Below are 17,060 nucleotides of genomic sequence, written 5' to 3' on the forward strand. Positions count from 1 at the left end.
ATTTTCAGAGATGACATGCAGGTGGCCAACAGGTACATGAAAATATGCTCCACATCACTAATTATCAGGGAAATGCAAATCAAATCACGATGAGACACAACCTCACCCCTGGTAGAATGGCTATTATCAGAAGACAAGAGGTGCCAAGTGTTGGCGAGAATGTGGAGAAAGGGAATCCTTGTGCACTGCTGGTGGGAATGTAAACCGGTACAGCCACTATGGAAAACAAAATTAAAATTAAAAAACAGAGCTACCATATGACCCAGCAATCCTACTTCTGGGTATTTATCCAAAGGAAATGAAATCAGGATCTCAAAGAAACACCTGCACCCCTACAGTCACTGCCGCATTTTCCGTCCTCCCCACTGCCCTGCCCTGGAGTCCAGCTCTGCCATCTCCCACCTGGCTTCCACCTCCCTGGTCTCCCTGCCAACACTCTCCCCACTTAATTCTGTTCTCTATACAAATTCAGAAAGAGCAAAAGCAGCTTCCCAGCCTGCACTCCTTCAAAGGCACCTCACTGCTTTTAGGATGACGTCCAGACTCCCTCTGTGCTGCCAGAATTTCTGCAGGCAGGCCCAGCCCGCTCGGCCTTGTTTGGGGCCCTTTTCCTCCTCACGCTCTTCTGCTTCAGAACCCCTGTCCTTTCTGCCACTAGTTCCTTAGCCCCAGGATTGACTTACCATATTTCCCTCAGCACCTGAATGCTCCTCTAAGGCCCTCAGCACTAGGTGAGGAGTTGCCCGTGTGCTTCTCCCCCCTCCCCGCTCAGCACTAGGGCAGAGGCTGGTTGTGTCCACTGTGGTCCCCGGCTTCAGGTCTCCTGTTCGCACTGCTATCAAGTCTTAGCTTGTACACCCAGCACAGGCGGTTCCCATGCCCTGAGCAGGGAACTGCCAAGTTGTCCCTCAGGCACAGTCACTCCCAGAGAGGCGGCCTTTGGAAATCCTGTCACGACTCTGACAGCATCAGCACCCCTTGTGTGCTCCATGGCATAGTGGGTATAATGTCCACCTGGACTCAACCACACATCTTCTGCCCCACACTCAGAAACTCTGACCTTCTCCCTAACCTGAGGTTGTCTTTACCCAAATTCTCTAAAGAATGTCAATGTTTCTCCTGCCTTTCCCTCTTGGAGGGATAGTCTGTCCTGCTTCAATGTATCTGACTGCTCTTTAGTGTCCACCTGTTCAGGTCATCATGACTAACAACAGCCAAAATATCCCCCTTGTGCATCACATTCATTCACCATTCATTGGACAACTGTTTGTTGAGCGCCTACTATATGCCATGCGCTGCTCTTCGGCTGTGAGCAATAGGCATACCTCTGCCCTCATGGAGTTTGCACCTGGAGAGTGAGAGCAATGGAGTGCCACCCATGGATCTACATGACAAGTGTAGGCTGCCCCATCTAATCCTCACAAAACATTGCAAGCACATTTTCACCATCTACAGCAGAGAAAACTGAGACACATAGCAGTTGATGGAGCTCTAAGGGTGTCCTGTTTACCCTATGTGGAAGAGCCAGCAGCCCAGGCAATTTGGGGGTCTGGGTCCTAGGCTACTACCCTCTCACTTCTCATCTATCCCAAGGCCTCCTTGTTCTTACCTCAGTTGGGATGTGTTTAGGACACTCGTGTTGTTCATTCCTGTCTCCTGCCTGCAAAATGCATTGGAGACCAGAATCTGAATGAGAACCTGGGGGTCGGGGTAGAGGCCAGATTCTCATTCAGATTCCGGTCTCTGTAAAGAGAATGGCTTTCTGCAACTACCTTAGGTAAAATAGACCCTTCTGCAGCCCCCTATTCACCATCTCCTTCCCTGCTTAATTTTTTCACTTACTTTTTATCACTACCTAGGTATCTATTTGTGTTTATCTGTATATGCTGGGGCCCAGGCTATAGATTCCATGAGCGCAGGCTTCTGTCTGGATCCCTAGCACCTGGGACAATGCCAGACATGGAGTGGGTGCTCAATAAATGTTTGTCAACCAGTGAATACATGAAAAAAGGAGAGAACCAGGAAGCCTGATAGTTCTGGGGTATAAATGAAAAAGCAAGCTATTTTATTTAACATTTACTGTCTGAGGGCTGATAGAACAAAAAAATCCAAGCAACCCACTTGGCCAAAAAAATCATGGGTATAGCACATGGTGGAATTCTACAGACCATGCGAAATGCTAGGCCATGCAGACACTGTTACAATGAAAGTGATTATTAAATAATTACCAATGAGGAGAAATAATATAAGAGAATATATACACATTGCTGTTACTGGAATGTGCACCTTTCTCAAAACACAAACTCAGGTATGTAAGGAATGCGACTTCAGGGTTTTTTCTCCCCTATAACTGAGTTCAGTTTATACTCCCAGCCCCCAGTGTGGGGGCTTTTTTTTGGTTAATTCAGTGTCTACTACTCCTTCATTGTCTGAAGCTGTGTCTGAGTTCTGGGGGCTCAGGGCTGGCTGGCTGAGGGTTGAGCTGGCCCTTAGCCACTGCAGGGTATATTGCACAAGTCCTCACGGTCCCTGTCTGATCTTTGGGGGGCGAGCCATGGGGATATGGAACCCCCTTTGCCCTCCAGGTTCCCTCTCTGGCCCTGAAGGGTCTCCTCCTTCAGTGTTGGTGAGCTCACCCTCCAGCTAGTCCCTAGGGCTTCAGGGCATGCTCTGAGGCTGCCTCACACCTCTACCCTGTGCCAGCCTGTCCTACTCAACAGTTTCTGTGCCGAGCCGGGTAGGTGTGTCTCTTCCTAAGGCTTGCCACCTCAGGCTTCACCTATAAAGTAAGTCACAGATTGGCTTTGTTTTTAAATCCATGAACCCTTTTTGTTCCTATTACCCACCACATCCTGCCCCCCAGTTAGGGTTCAGCCCAGGGCTGGGAGGAGAGCACACTGGGCCTTCTCAGGAACACACCAACATCCAAGCTCCCTCCTCCATCCTCCAGCCCAGGACATTTGAAATCTGCCCAGGGACTATCAGTAACAGGAAATGACCGACACCATGTTTTCCATACCCTGAGGCAAACTAAAGGCTGGATAAGAAGATAGGCCTTATATGGGGGTGAGAAGGATGTAGCCATGCTCTGTGGGAACTTGAATGTCAGTGGCCAGGACCTAAGCCATTCTCTTCCACTCTTGGCCTGGTGTAAGCAACTGGAACTTAGATGCACCCATCAGGTAACTGAGTGGCCTCCCACTTGACTGATGGAACCCTGAGTTAACAGGATTTAAATTGGTTGAATAATTTACTTACATTGTCTTCCAATGCTCAGCATAATGGGGGCTTGAGATAGAAATTAGATTGTAACTATAAAAGTTACAGCCATGAAAAAGGTCAGGATAATTTTGCCATGCTTAAAAATTGAAGACCGCAAAGTTTTTTGTATACCCAAGTGGTAGCTTAAAATACTATGGTGCCTGCCTGATCCCATTTAAGATCTAGTTTTGTGAATACAGCTGAAGCAGATGTTAATTTGAACAAGAGGTGAACTAGGGCATTTTGTTCATTGGATTCGATTGTTTTTGAAAAATTATCCACATAAAAAACCACATTGATAAAGGGTATGGGACCAAGGGCATGAAAACGGGGAGCAGTCAGGCCCCTAGGAGACAGAGATGGATGCTCTTTGACCCCTCTGCCAGTCACATGGGACTCACCGCAGCCAGAGGACACATTCCAATGAGCAGGACTCACCCTCGAGGACAGAAGTCATGATGCTGACAACACTCATTGCCCTTTGGGCGGGGAAAGGTTCATTCAAGTATTCTGCAGATAAGAAAGCCGCCTTCTGTCCTGCATCAGCCTGCTGGGACACAAACAGTCAGGACGCTGCCTTACTTGAAGTCCTCAGGGGCAAATGGCCTGCTCAGCCTCCGACAGAGCTGGAGCACAGCCAGGGCCTGAGTTTGTAGCTAACAGACTGACTTGAGTTCACCCAAAGCTCTGCAAGCTCCTGCCCCAGGGCAGGTACCTGGGCACCAGGGTGGGCACGGGCTGCCTCCAGGGCCTGGAAGTATCTACCATAGGTGGGTAGGAGCTGCAGGAGCAGTGGGCCAGGTAGTCATGAGATCCCCTCTGGGCTGTGCACAGGATGTGTACAGAGTCCCCACTCCACTGTAGGCCCTCTTGACCTCCCTTCCATCGGACCAATATTCCTCCTTGACCTACCACCCAGTTACGATTCCATGGTCTCTCTCTCTGAAAAATATTTGTATATCTTGATCATCCATTTGTAAATTGCCTTACAATCCTTTGGTCCCTTCCCTCTGGGCCGTCCCTGAAAGCTCTGTCTGGGTTCTGTGCTAGGCCCCCACTTCTAGTCATGCCTGCCCTGCAAGTGGGGGGCCCCAGGCCCACCACAGCTGACTGAGCACTGCACAAGCTATCCAGAGTCCAGACTCAACAAGCATTTATTGAGCACCTGTCACAGGTGATGCTCAGAGGTACAGAGTAACAGCTTAGTGCATATAAAGATAGTTTAGAATGTTCCAAGCATGAGGACTCAACCTGGAGCCTCGCAGCTGCTGTTATTATCTGCCAGACAAGTGCATGTCAATGTAGACACCTCATGGTTCCATTGGACTCTCCAGCTATCTGGAAACCTCCTTATAAGGGGGGACATGGAGGCTTGAAGAATTTAAGGGACTTGCTGAAAGTTAGTCAGTAAATAGCCCAGCTGTGATGGAAACACAGGTCCAAGTGACACGGGAGGGCTTTGAGAGTTCATCTTGACTAGCCAAATAATTTAGCTAAAATGAACACCACCTCAGGAAGCACTTTGTTAAAGCCGAGCTCCCAGCCCAGTGAGGGGTCCAGGCCTGCCATTGCAGTCTGTGATGGTTCCAGGAAGAGTGCTGGCCAGTTAGTCACATTGCCTAACTTGTATGTTTTGGTGAGTTACTGCTTCTCTGAGAAAAGCAGGGGGACTTTGTTCTGTTAAGATCTTCCCAGGGCACCCTCAGGGTTTCTCTGGGTCCCCATTAGCTCAGGACAGTTTTCACAGAGCTACAGGCAGGAAGACGAGAACTTTCCATTTTTCTCATACTCATGCAGGAAGCACGCAAGCCTAAAGCAGTGATAGTGAGTGGGCACAGAGAAATGCTGAAAAAAAAATATGGGATCCCCTGAAAAATAATCTGTGTCACTGTGTTGCAGAGAAAACCAGAAGACCCGTGTGAGCGCAGGAAAACCCAATCTCTCTCTCTGGGTCTCACCTGCCCTGTCTGTAGGATGGGAGTAGCTGGCAGGCGTTGACAGAGCGCTGTCTGAAGGGCCCTCCAGGGGCACACTCAGGGCTGTGGGGGCAGCCCAAGAGAGTCAGGAGCATTCTCAAACTCACCGGGACATCGGCGACTCCAGGGCCAAGCTCACCGGTGGGCAATGCGGGCTGTCCTTCTTCATGCACTGAGCCAGGGGTGGAGGGCTGGGGTAGTGGGCTCCCAGGGAGGGGGCCTTGCTGGTTGGCGCCTCCACCCAGCAGCAGGGAGCCCCGATGGCTTCCACTGTCTCCAAGAAAGACTTCATCATCTGTGGGCCCCTCAGGGAGTGAGATGTCTTGACCAGGGGCCCGGAAACGGAACACACTGCCATGGCTAGCCCGGCGTCTCCCAGAGGCACGGCCTAGGAAAGACTGGGCCTGGCCAAAGGATCAGGGAAGGAGGTGGGCTGGAAGCTCATCCTGTAGGCAGACCTGGACCTCAACACCTCCCCCCATGCACTCCCAATTTCCCTGCCATATTCTCATGACCGCCCAGTTGAAAATTAAAGACACAGACCTAAGGGGTATTCTAGGTGAACGTGGGGAGAGAATGGGGAAAAATAATATTCTTACTACAGCCTGGGAGAAGACCAGGAGAGATGAGTGATTACTGGTGCTTAAGATCAGCATATAGGTCACCATGGCCAATGACATGTTAGAGGACAGCCTTGTCACCGGGGTGGGTCAGCTGCTTACCAGCCTTTGACTGTAGGGCTAGACAAAGCTGTCTTAAGTTCCTGCTCCACATGCAAGTTGTGACCTAAGAGGTGAGCACGTGCCAGCCCTGGAACAAGCTTGGTCACGGCTGCTGGGTGACTGAGTGCGCTCATTGTCAGAAAATTAGGTTCTGCGACTTAGCAGATCCGGCCCCTCCAGGCAGAGAGCGTGTGGAGCAAAGGAGACAGGAGCTCTGTAATTTAGCGGGCTTCCAGGGTCCCCTGAGGCCAACTTTGAACAGTCAACAATGGGGAGATTAGGGGAGAGCTACAGCTTAATTTCCTGGAAGGCTAATGCCATTCCTCCAAATCAATAACCATTTCCCATCAGACTCTTCCTCTGAGGGGACCATGTGGCTTCCAGCTGCAGAGGGGAAGGGCTGATTCATAGGCCAGAGCCCCGGGGAGTTAGCGTGCAGGCTGGGCCAGTTCCCGTGGCCACCATGGGAACCTGGCCATAGCAGGGTGGTCAGTTCTGTCTCAGGTCAGATAAAGTACTTCTGAAAACATTGGCTTCTTACCAAACTCTAAGCACACTGCTGAACCCCCCTCCTTTAATCCCTCTTATTATTGAACTACCAATATTGGGACATCTTGTCCATCAGAGTCCCCCTTACTTACCCCCTACCTCACAGAGCCATAGTTTCCTTTGGTGGTGATTGGAAGCCCAGTCCTATCCAGCAAGCATCATTGCAATTCTGCTATTGTAAACAGAGCACTCTGCCTAGAACATATGTCTGAGGACCATGGAGTTCACAAAAACCCACAAATCCTTCCCACTTTTGAAGCAAAGCAGCAGAGCTAGCAAATCCATGTTAAAAACTAGGCAACTGAGTTATTTGCACTTGGGTGCTAAGTAAACCAGTGAAGAAACTAAGGAGAAAATTTGGGTCCCATTTTGGACAGGTAGTGCCTCCCTGGCTACCTACCAATTAATGTTTCAGACTTAACTTACTTGACAAATGGTGGGCAATGACCTCTGAATCTAAGTATTAGACTTCCCTTAAAATGCATCATCCTAGCGGGCCACCAGGTTACCATGGGTTCCCTGAAACCCCTGCCATGTCTCTCCTAAACTCTCCTCGCTGCTGGTTGGAAAAGGGTTTTGTATGAAAACTGCCCACGGTCTATTTACCACACGGACGGACCTGGGCAGAGAGGAGGGGGTGCCTTCCTAAAGGGACTGAGCTCAATCAGCACTGAAGAAGTGCCCAAAGAGGGCTCCCTTCCTTCTGCCTGGAATGTACACCTCCCCAAATCCTCCCAGCCCTCAATTGCTGGAGGAACCCCACCCACCCATGTACTAGGCACTTCAGTTTTCAGTTTTTCCCTCCTCCATGAAGCTTTTCCTGATATATGCCATAGGAATGGAGGTTTCCTCTTCTATTCCCAAAGCACTGTGTCTGTGTCCTGAATAAAGTATTTAACACATAGATGTTTTTTGTCTGCCTCCCCACCCAAATGGGAGTCCTCAGGAAGCAGGCCGCGGTTCAGCCATCTCCTGTACAAGGCACCTAGGACTGCTGAATTAACCCACAATGTGCCTCTTTTTTCCCTTTTAAGGGAGCCTCACTGGAGAGACAAACACACGTGCTGGATAGTTACTGGCCATGCAGGTGCCACCTGTGTGGGGCTATTGCAAGGGGGGAGGTAAAGCCTGATTCACAGTGACATGACATTTCTGCGGAAGCTGTGAGTCCTGTTCCAGGTCAGAGCCTCGTCAAACCCCCTCTGAAATGTCTTCTGAACTGGGCCCAGAGTGCGCCAGGTGCTGCTCAAAAGAGGCAGAGCAAGGAAGGGGGGGGTCACAGACCCCGAGAAATGCTCCAGCGTGGTGTGGGGCCAGTGTGTACTGTGAGTGTACGTGCCATACGTGCACACACAAGCCTGGGTTGTAGAGATGGGATTCCCAAAACACCCTTCAGATGAGCACAGAGCATGAGCCTGAGGGAAAGTGGGGGTGGGGAGGCCTGACGGACAGCCAGGCTAGTCCCCTGTCCCGCATGACAAGTGTGGGAATTGCTGCTCCACAAAGGGGCTATGACCTCTTTGGCCTGTGGAAAGGGCATATTTGGGGTACACAGGACTCCCAGGGGAGAGGGAGGTGGTGGGAGAGAGCTCAGGGTGTTCAGGGAGTCTTGGAGTAGCAGGGAGAAGGTCAGGTGGCAGGCAGAGCTGCCACAGCGTTTGAAGTCATCCCCCCTGGGTGTGTCACGATGGGCCCGCAACAGTGAGAGTGGCAGAGGCGGACAGTCAGAAAGAAGTTTGTAGATGTCAGCAACAAAGGCAAGGCTCCCCACCTGCTCCAGAACCTCAGATTTGAGGTCAGAGGGAAGCTGACCCCTGATGGCCACAGGTGCACAGACACCTCAGAGGTTCCCATGCGGGCTCGACCTTCCCTACAAACCTGGCTCTGCCTCCAGTGCTCCTGTCCTGGCATCACCATCCAGCTGCCCAGTCCTGAGTCCTGGGGAGTGCCTTTGAACTCCTCTCTCCTTCTTCCACCCTGAGTCCCAGTCTCGTTGAGCCTCCCATGAAATCTGCCCCTTGACCATTCAAAAGGTCCCTGTCCTAGTTCAGGCCACCATGGCAGGGGGTGGGTTGGGAGAGATCCTGGATTGCTAAAACACCCTACTAATCTCTATGCCCCAGTTATCTCCCTGCTACATGCCTCTTCCCACCCCAACCCACTGTGCATGGCAGCTGCAAAGGTGGGCAGTCTTTAAGGCACAGACCTGAGCCCTTACCCCTTACCTTTGTGCGCTGGGTGTAAGGGTCAGATTGGGGTGACCTGTTGTTGTCTATGGAGCCCTCTGACACCCTTGGCTTCATTCTGTGCGTTTGCTCGCTGGCATTTTTGGAGCCTAAAGGTGACCCATTGTGGGAGTGGAGAGAGGCCGCGTCAATCCCTAGGGCTGCCAGCACCTGAGGAGAGAGCACAGCTGCTGAGGCAAAGGTATCTGGTTGAGCTTAGCATAAATGTGTCCCCCAGACACACATGGGGTGTCATGGTGATGGCCCCTGAAACAGAGGACGTCGGGATTAGGAGCTGGGGGACTGAGACATGGCAGGAAGAGTGACATCTGGGTCACGTCTCCCAGGTTCACCCTGCAGTAGACTCTGCCCGCATTCCTTTCACCAGATCAGGAGGCTCCTCTCCAGCTGCGTGAGCGGTAGGTGCTCAGGACCACAGCTGCAGCATTCTGCAGAGATTTCCTGACTGTACGTTTGGCTGGGGCAGTGGAGGGGCCCAGAGGCTGGCCCTCTTGCCTCAACACAGGGCTAACTCTGTAACAGTCACATCCTAGAGTGTCCCTGGCCATCGGACGTCAGGTAGTCCAGCTGAGGCCACTTTCCCATTTAATTCTTCCCTCCCGTCCTGCATCCCTCACCCCTCCTGAGGGCACCCCCTTGACAAACTGCTTGCATGAGGGCTTCACTTAGGTTCTCCTTGATAAAACCTGACCTAGGATGGTCTCAGATACTCTCCTTGCAGTTCCCTAGGATGACAGCCTTGGTCTAAGAAGCTGGTCCAGACCTCTGCCAAGAACACACAGCCTGCAACAGACGTCACCGAGCTCCCACCCTTCACAGACCTCCTGGTCCTTCCGGATCATATCGAGGGTCTCCAGGAACTTCTCCTTGGCTTCAATTTCATCAATGGTTGCCTGGTTCTGCTCCTCATAGGCCATGGTGACCACAGCCAAGATCAAGTTGACCAGGTAGAAAGACCCCAGGAATATGACAAGCACGAAGAAGATCATGTACATTTTCCCAGAAGCCCTCAGGGTCTGCAGATTGAAGAGAAAGAAGAAAGAAGACCTCCTCAGGCTCCTGTGAGAAAAATGGAGCCATGCAGCTGACCCCCCAGGCTCCAACCCAAGTCCGTGTGGAGACATGCAGATCGACACCTGCTGGTAGAGGCGTTCCCAGGAATCCTGTGTCATGAGGCGGAACAGGGAGAGGAAAGCCCAAGCGAAGGAATCAAAGCTGGTGTAGTTAAAATCCGGGTTGTCAGATGTTTTAAGGCACAAATAACCGGTAGGGCAGCGGCTGCAGCAAGAACACAGAAGGTCATCAATTGCACTGTCCCCTGCTTTTGGGGGGCAACGCTGCCCCTTCCTTCCCTGCAGCATTGGGACTCAAAGATTGGAAGACTTCCTCTTTGCTGGATGACCTTTGACTGTCCCTTTAGTTCTCAGCTTCTCTTGCCATTAAATGTGGATGATAATACTTCCACTTCTGAGTTTCATGCAGAGGGGAGTGGCCTGGGGAGGGCCAGCCGACTGCCCAGACGTGGCGTCACAAGCTCTTTGCATGTTCGCATGAGGGGAAGAGATTCAGGGTGAGTAAAACCTGAGCCAGCTGCATCCCCTGCAGAACTGTCTATCAGAGGACAGCTCACATGAGCCAGGCTCACTGACCAGTTACACAGAACGTTGAGAACCTTTCCCTTTCCTGAGTTACTGGGTACATCTTTCTCTCCTAAGAGTTTCACAAACACCATGATTCAATCATCCCAACAACCCCTTTTTACAGATGTGGAAGGTGGGGTTATGAGAGAGGAAGTCCCTTGCCTAAAACCACACAGATACCAAGATATTTATTTAGAAGGTGAAATATAACTGTCCAGTAGCCTGTGAAGACTGAGTTTTGCAGGAAAGCCAAATGGAAGGTGACTGCTTGGTGGTGTTTGGGGTGGGGAGGGCTGGGCTCCTCTTTCATGTAAGCAGGTAAGCTGATGTTGAGATAAGCTCACGGCGGCATGTGGGTTGCTCTCACCCACCCAGCCCAGAAGGACAGCCCGGTTGAGGACATGGTAATGCTGAATTCAGAATTCTACGACTCCAGGATTCCTCCAGTAACACCAACCCCTGGGCATCTCCTTATTCCAGACACCCACGCAAATGAACAATCCAGGGACCCATACAAGTGAGGACGGTGTTGGCACTTTGATTACATTCACTCCCAATTCTTTCTCCAGAGATCTGTGAGTTCCCAGACTCTGTAGACTCGCACTTAACGATTGCCTCTTCCTTTTCTCCACATGCTTGCCAACACCCGTTCGGTCTGTTCTCCCAGGGAATCAACCCATTCCCTGTAGGTTTGCTGGTTAACTGAGGGCAGCCTTGTTTCTATGTCTTCCACAGAACCTGCTGTAGCTGCCAATCAGCACCGAACTGCTCGAAGGATTGCATGATCCCTCCGTGCAAAGTCTCTTGCATAGTGCCTTCAGCATAGAAAATGTCCTATGTAATGCAAATTTTAAAATTCCTGCTGTTTTTAACCTGAAGCTACAAAGGGATGGGCTGGAATAATATGTGTGAAAGAATGTTGAGAATTATTTAAAAAAAAAAAAAGAGAGAGACCAAGGAGCCTGTGTTGATCAACTTGCATATTGGTCTCACCCCTCAGCTCCACCTGTGATGGTTTTCCTACGAGCTGATTAAGGCAGAGCTCCATGCGGGTCCCACCCAGATCCACTTGGGCCATACGGGGTTTAGCCTTTCAGGGAGAGGGGTCATGTGAGCACAGGGTTCCAGACCCGCAGCCATGGAGACTTTCTGATCTGTTGCCTGAACTCTCTCTGCTCACTCCTGCTCCAGTGGCCAAAGCAGCAGACAGACTGAAGGGTCCCCTATCCCGTTGCTTTGTGTCACATTCTGTTCTGTCACTTGAAATGGCCTCCACCCAAACCACCTCTTTTCCACCCAGCCCGGAGACATTGTCCTGACCCTCAGTCCTCACCTTCACCACCTCCAGAAAGTGGTGACCTCCTGCCCTGCCTCTCTACCTCATTGTGTTCCTCAGCCATGGAGCCATGGAGCTTCCTCAACAAAACTGGTAGGAATGTAGCAGCTTTATGTATATGCATCAGAGCTCACCGATTGGCCGCTTGCAGGCTGAATCGGGCTTGCAGGAATATTTTGTTTGGCTCACAATATGTAGACTTTGTTTTTTGGCATTGGTAGCCAATGTTTATAGTTGGGAGATTTCACATAAAAATATATTTCCTGTCTCTGTTTTAAAAGTTGGAAGAGCTGAAAGCAGTGGACCCACATTTCCACCTGGCAACCAAAAAGCCAGACTGAGCAGTGGCTGCCCTCTTTAGACAGGCCATGAACTCACATGGCCATGGTTCCTGCCCAGCCTACTCTTCTCATTTGTTGTTATGTGCCTGGCCCCTTGCAAGAATTCGCAATCACAAAGTCTGATGCACGTGTTTCCTCCTCTGTTCTGTGAGATCATGAAGCCCTGTAATGGAGTTGTGATGATTCAATGTAGAGCATTTGACACAAAACACACTTACGTTAGTTCCTTCCTGGGTAGCTTGTTTGCAAGAACAGCCACAGTCATTCCCATCCCTGTGTTCACACTCTCCCATCAAGAGATGGAATCTATTTCCCTGTCCACTTGGAACCTTTTCTGTGATTCGTTTGCTCAATAGAATAGCGACCGGTGCCAGTCCTAATCCTCAAGGAACCTTGCACACCAGCACTCTTTGTCTCGGAACTCTGCCTCTTCTGCAAGAACAAGACCAGGCTGGGGGATGACAGACCATGTGAAGGAGAGAGGCTGCCCCAGGGAGGCCATCCCAGATGGGCTGGCCCTCAGCCAATGCGTCCACTGTGGCTGTGCAAACGGGCACAGTCAATGCCAGAACACTTGGCTGATCTCAGCCCGATGTGCTGACGTGCTGAATGCTGCACTAGGTAAATGGCTAATGTTGTAAGCCACACAATCTTGGGGTTGTTTGTTACAGGGCAAAAGCTAACTCATAGATGCCGTCCTCATGATCCTGGAGTTGTCAGAGACCATGACTTATTCATTTCTACATCTTCCTCAGGACCTGCAACCCAGTCTCTGCTCAGAAAGTGATGATGGCAAGGAGGAAGGACTGCAGGGCACTGGTGCTCTGTCCGGGGCGGGGCACTCACCCTGCGTCAGATCCATTGCCACACAATAAGGGATCAGCAGTGCCATTCTTCTTGAAGTAGAAATCTGAAAAAGAAAGGAAGACATGAAGCCTTGTGCTTGGTGCTGAACCCTCCAGCTCAAGCCCTGTGCAGTGAAGGCAACAGCGTCTCAGCCTTCTGCCCGAGCAGAGTGGGCCCTTGGCTACACGAACCCAGCGGTTGCATTGGGACACTTGCGAGGGGAAAAGTCCCATGAGGGAAGCTGAGCAGTGGATGTAGCTCCAAGCCTCCCCCAGGAGAAGCAGGAAGACTTGTTCTTGGATTTATAGTTCATTTCCTTGTAAAAGGGACATTGGGCCCCAGAAAATGGGAGACCTGGAAATAAGTCACAACTCAAGAGAAGCGTTTCAGCAGGAAAAAGGAATCAATATCTGTCTACACAGGTGTGCAGAGATTTCACACCCCTCGCCAGCCAGACCTTCATCTAGGTGGCAGGGATTCCACTTGTCTTTTCTGTAAGAGGAGGAATTGGCTGTCTCGTTGAGAACTATGCAATTCTTGACACATTTGTTCTTGAGGTTGCCCTTGAAGAGCTGCAGGCCCACCAAGGCAAAGACACTCAGGCAGAAGACGGTGAGGATGGTCACGTCTGCCAGCTTCCGCACGGAGTGGATCAGGGCCCCAACAATGACCTTCAGTCCTGTGGAAAGACGACAGTGAGAAGACCATGTGAACAAGTGCCACACAGAGCAAGTGCATGCCCACACACCTGCACCTTAGGGTGCCACCCCCACAATACAGACAGTGTGGGGCAGTTTACAAACTGTCAGGCAGCTCCAAGCCCAGTTCCTCCTGGGAACCTCACGGTCAGCAGAGAGGGAGGCGGGCAGGTGAGATTACTGTCCCCTTGTATAGATGAGGCACCTGAGACCCAGCGATGTGTTTTTCATCGTGCTGCGGCTGATCAATTCCTGACAGTAAAAGTTCAATTTAAACAGTAATCATCTGGTACCTGCTCCATTCCAGGCACCGCACAACTGCCTTTCTGCGCTCACCCCAGCTCTGCAAAGTCGCTGGAGGCTGGGGTCACATGAACCTCACTGTGTGTGAGAATGAGAAGTTGGGGCAGGAGATGCTCAGGAGAGAGAAGGAGACAGAGAGAGAAAGAGACAGAGACATGAAGGGAGATGAACAAAGCAACAGGGAGAGACACACCATGAGTGACACTGGAGTCATGAGACAGAGACAAGGAATCTGAGAGGCGGGGACTCAGAGCCGAGTTCAGCGGGCATCACAGCTGGAACCCTGCATGTTTAAGGGGGTGGTTTGTTGCTGGGGCACATGAAACCACCTTAGGAGAGCAGAAGGAGCTCTGACTTGGGAAGCAGTCTGGGATCCATCCAGTCTTGTCACCTGGAGCACCAACTGAATATCGGAACCCACTGAGCACCACCCGTGCAGTCCCTGGCTGGGGCCGAGCAGGGGCTAAGGTGCGGGCCTGCGCCGGGGTTGCCGGGCAGCTGAGGGGCAGTGCCACAGCATTATCTGGCAGGTGAGCATACCTGGGAGCAGCCCCTAGCCGAGTTTGAGGGATGGTGGGATGGGGGGAGTGTGGTGAAGTCAGAGAAGACCAGGGCACCTCCTGGAGGAGACCAAACCTTGGCCGGGCCCTTAGGACCGAGTCTGACTTGAGAGAGGAAAGGAGCAGAGCTGTCCTGGCAGAAGGAGCAGCTTGGCCTGGGAAAGGCTAGAAGATGAGCAAAGGCATGGGGTCCTTGGGGACTCACGGGAAGATCCTGGAGCACCACGCAGGGCAGGTAGAGGAAAGAGACAAGGCAGGAGACAGAGCCTGGGCAAGCCAGGTCTTGGAAGCAAGACTCAGGAGCTTCCTAGCTAAGTAGGTGAGGGTGACAGCAAGTGGTGGGGCTGAGCACCTATTGGTAATGCTGTCCCATGGAGAAGCTTGTCCAGTGCAAGGGGTGATGTTCCAACCTGCCGTGCAGAACCAGATGGAGAACAGCAGACAGGGCTTCCGCTCCACGCACAGGCTGGTGTTTTCCAGGTGAGGGAATGGATTCTCAGGGGTGGGGGGATGATCCTTCAGCCACGGGGATGACACCTGGAGTCCTGCCTTGGTGCTAGCTGGCCTCTGCCTCACCGTCCCCCCACCAACCTAGGGCCGGATGAGGATGTCACTGGGCTACTGGTGGCAACAAAGATCTTGGAGGCCCAATAAGATGAAGCTGACAGACCACTCTTGTTTCAGAATTCTCCATAATCAGGAATCACCCAATTCTTTTCTCCTCTGTGGGATCTGTGGATCCTGCCCTCCTGTACTCACCTCAGTTCTATGGAAGGTGAAGATGCTCCTAGAGCTCAGGGCCTTCTCCCTCCTCCTTACTCCCAAGTTGACACCTTTGGTTTAAGGTTAAATGAGAATCTGTCTGGAGGCTTGCCTGAACCCCACCACAAGAGCATAGAGGAGGGCATGGCCCCTTGTCATTCAGTGATAGCAAGGCTGTAAGCAGGGGCCTAGGAACCCCAGCATTAGTGTTCCAGGCAACACTTGGCCTCTTACTAATGATGAGGACTTGGGATGGGTTTCTACTCTCTGGGCCTCAGTTTGTCCTTAAATGGGGACAATAGCCCACACACTCAACTCTACAGGGCTCTTGCGAAAACCACAGGAGGACATTAAGCTGTATGCTCCGTGAAGTGATGTGCTGGTTAAAGCAGCTCACCCGGGATCACAGAAACAGTCTTTAGAGCTCTCAGAACACGGAACGTCCGCAGGCCCGAGATCCCTCGGAGATCCATTGCTTCACCAATGTACCTGGAGGACCAGAAGTCGGTCAGCATCCCTGCCAGGAGAGGGTCCTGGGGATGCAGGCACGTGAATAAGGACAATCTGGTGGCACATCCACCTGTAGATGGACACTAACTCTGGCTTAATTATGACCGTATCTTCAGAGTGGCCCCTTTGAGAAGGCGCTTTGTGATCTAGAGGGTTCCGTGTACTACATGTATGGATGGTTATTCAAGCATGTGGGCTTGGCCCACCAGTCTGCTGGCTCCTCAGGGAAAGACCTTCATGTCAGGCAGACAAGGTGGAATCTTGTCTGATCCCCCAGACAGGCCCGTTATCAGCTCAGATTTGAGGTCTCTGGCTTCTCCCCGAGCGTGTGAGACTAACTTCAGAAAGTGATCCCTGGGCAAGAAAAACCCAGGCTGTGCAGTTCCAAGTGAAGGAGCTGACGGAGCCAAGGGATGACCCCCAGAGTGAGCCTGGACACACGCGGGAGCCCCCCCTCACCTTTGGACACAGTGCAACAATTTTGAGAAATACTCACGCCAGGGTGATGACGCTAAAATCCAGCCAGTTCCAAGGATCTCGCAGGTAAGTGAACTCATTTAGGCAGAATCCTCTTGCCAGTATCTTTATCAAGGCTTCAAAGGTGTATATGACAGTGAAGACGTACCTGGGAGGGGAGTGGGGAAGAGCATTCACCGTGCGGGGGAGACAGCACAGAGGGAAGGGCAGACGAGGGCTCCAGAGGGAGGCCACAGAGGTCACCAGAGGGCGGGAAGGGAAGGGGCAGCAAGGAGACCAGACACAGACCACGGAGCTCAGAGCGGCTGCCAAGCGCACGGGGTGAGGAGGCACCGCGAGCCCCTGACACTCCCCATGGCATCTGCAGCAGGAAGGCAGAGGGCAAGAGCAGGTGAAGAACCTCCGCCAGGTTCAGAACAAGGTCCTCCTGTCCCCAAGGCTCCCAGAGTCCCTGCCCTGAGGGAAGCCGGAGGCTCCTCCTCAACCTGGTGATGGCTCGAGGGGGAAGGACAGGCCCTGCTTCAGCCCTCCTCTCCCAGCCTCTCTACCCCACCTGTCTTTTCTCACACTGTGCCTGCGTTTCTGGGATCCCAGTCCAACAGCTACTTGAGGCAGGAAACAACTACGCGTCATGGAAGAGAAGCATGCCTAAATCCATAAACATTTTCTCAGGACGATGAAGCCTAGTGAGGAAGTCGTCTCAAAACAGCCCTTTTTTGTCTGCTGGGCACTTTGTGTTTGAATTTGACAAGACAGATCTGGAGCTGAGGTTGAGAGTAAGGTTGTGTTTTCCCTGATCACCTATCTACTGCAGTAGCTTTCAAACTCTAGCA

General features: G+C 51.8%; 1 protein-coding gene across 3 annotated transcripts in view; it reads right to left on the reverse strand.

Annotated features, from left to right (window-relative positions):
- SCN10A (sodium voltage-gated channel alpha subunit 10) overlaps positions 1 to 17,060 on the reverse strand; it is an 80,488-nt gene that overhangs the window by 43,784 nt on the left and 19,644 nt on the right. For 2 of the 3 annotated variants that reach the window (XM_037014325.2, XM_037014327.2), the window contains exons 4-12: positions 16,247 to 16,375; positions 15,638 to 15,729; positions 13,401 to 13,596; positions 12,918 to 13,007; positions 9,891 to 10,032; positions 9,576 to 9,770; positions 8,734 to 8,904; positions 5,345 to 5,635; positions 3,700 to 3,811 (exon numbers count right to left, since the gene is read on the reverse strand). In XM_037014325.2, coding sequence (XP_036870220.2) covers positions 3,700 to 3,811; positions 5,345 to 5,635; positions 8,734 to 8,904; positions 9,576 to 9,770; positions 9,891 to 10,032; positions 12,918 to 13,007; positions 13,401 to 13,596; positions 15,638 to 15,729; positions 16,247 to 16,375 — 1,418 coding nt within the window. The remainder of the gene's footprint in view (positions 1 to 3,699; positions 3,812 to 5,344; positions 5,636 to 8,733; positions 8,905 to 9,575; positions 9,771 to 9,890; positions 10,033 to 12,917; positions 13,008 to 13,400; positions 13,597 to 15,637; positions 15,730 to 16,246; positions 16,376 to 17,060) is intronic. The other variant, XM_037014326.2, reaches the window with a different exon arrangement.

The sequence above is a fragment of the Manis javanica genome, chromosome 15 (assembly GCF_040802235.1).
Source record: "Manis javanica isolate MJ-LG chromosome 15, MJ_LKY, whole genome shotgun sequence".
Taxonomy (NCBI): Eukaryota; Metazoa; Chordata; class Mammalia; order Pholidota; family Manidae; genus Manis; species Manis javanica.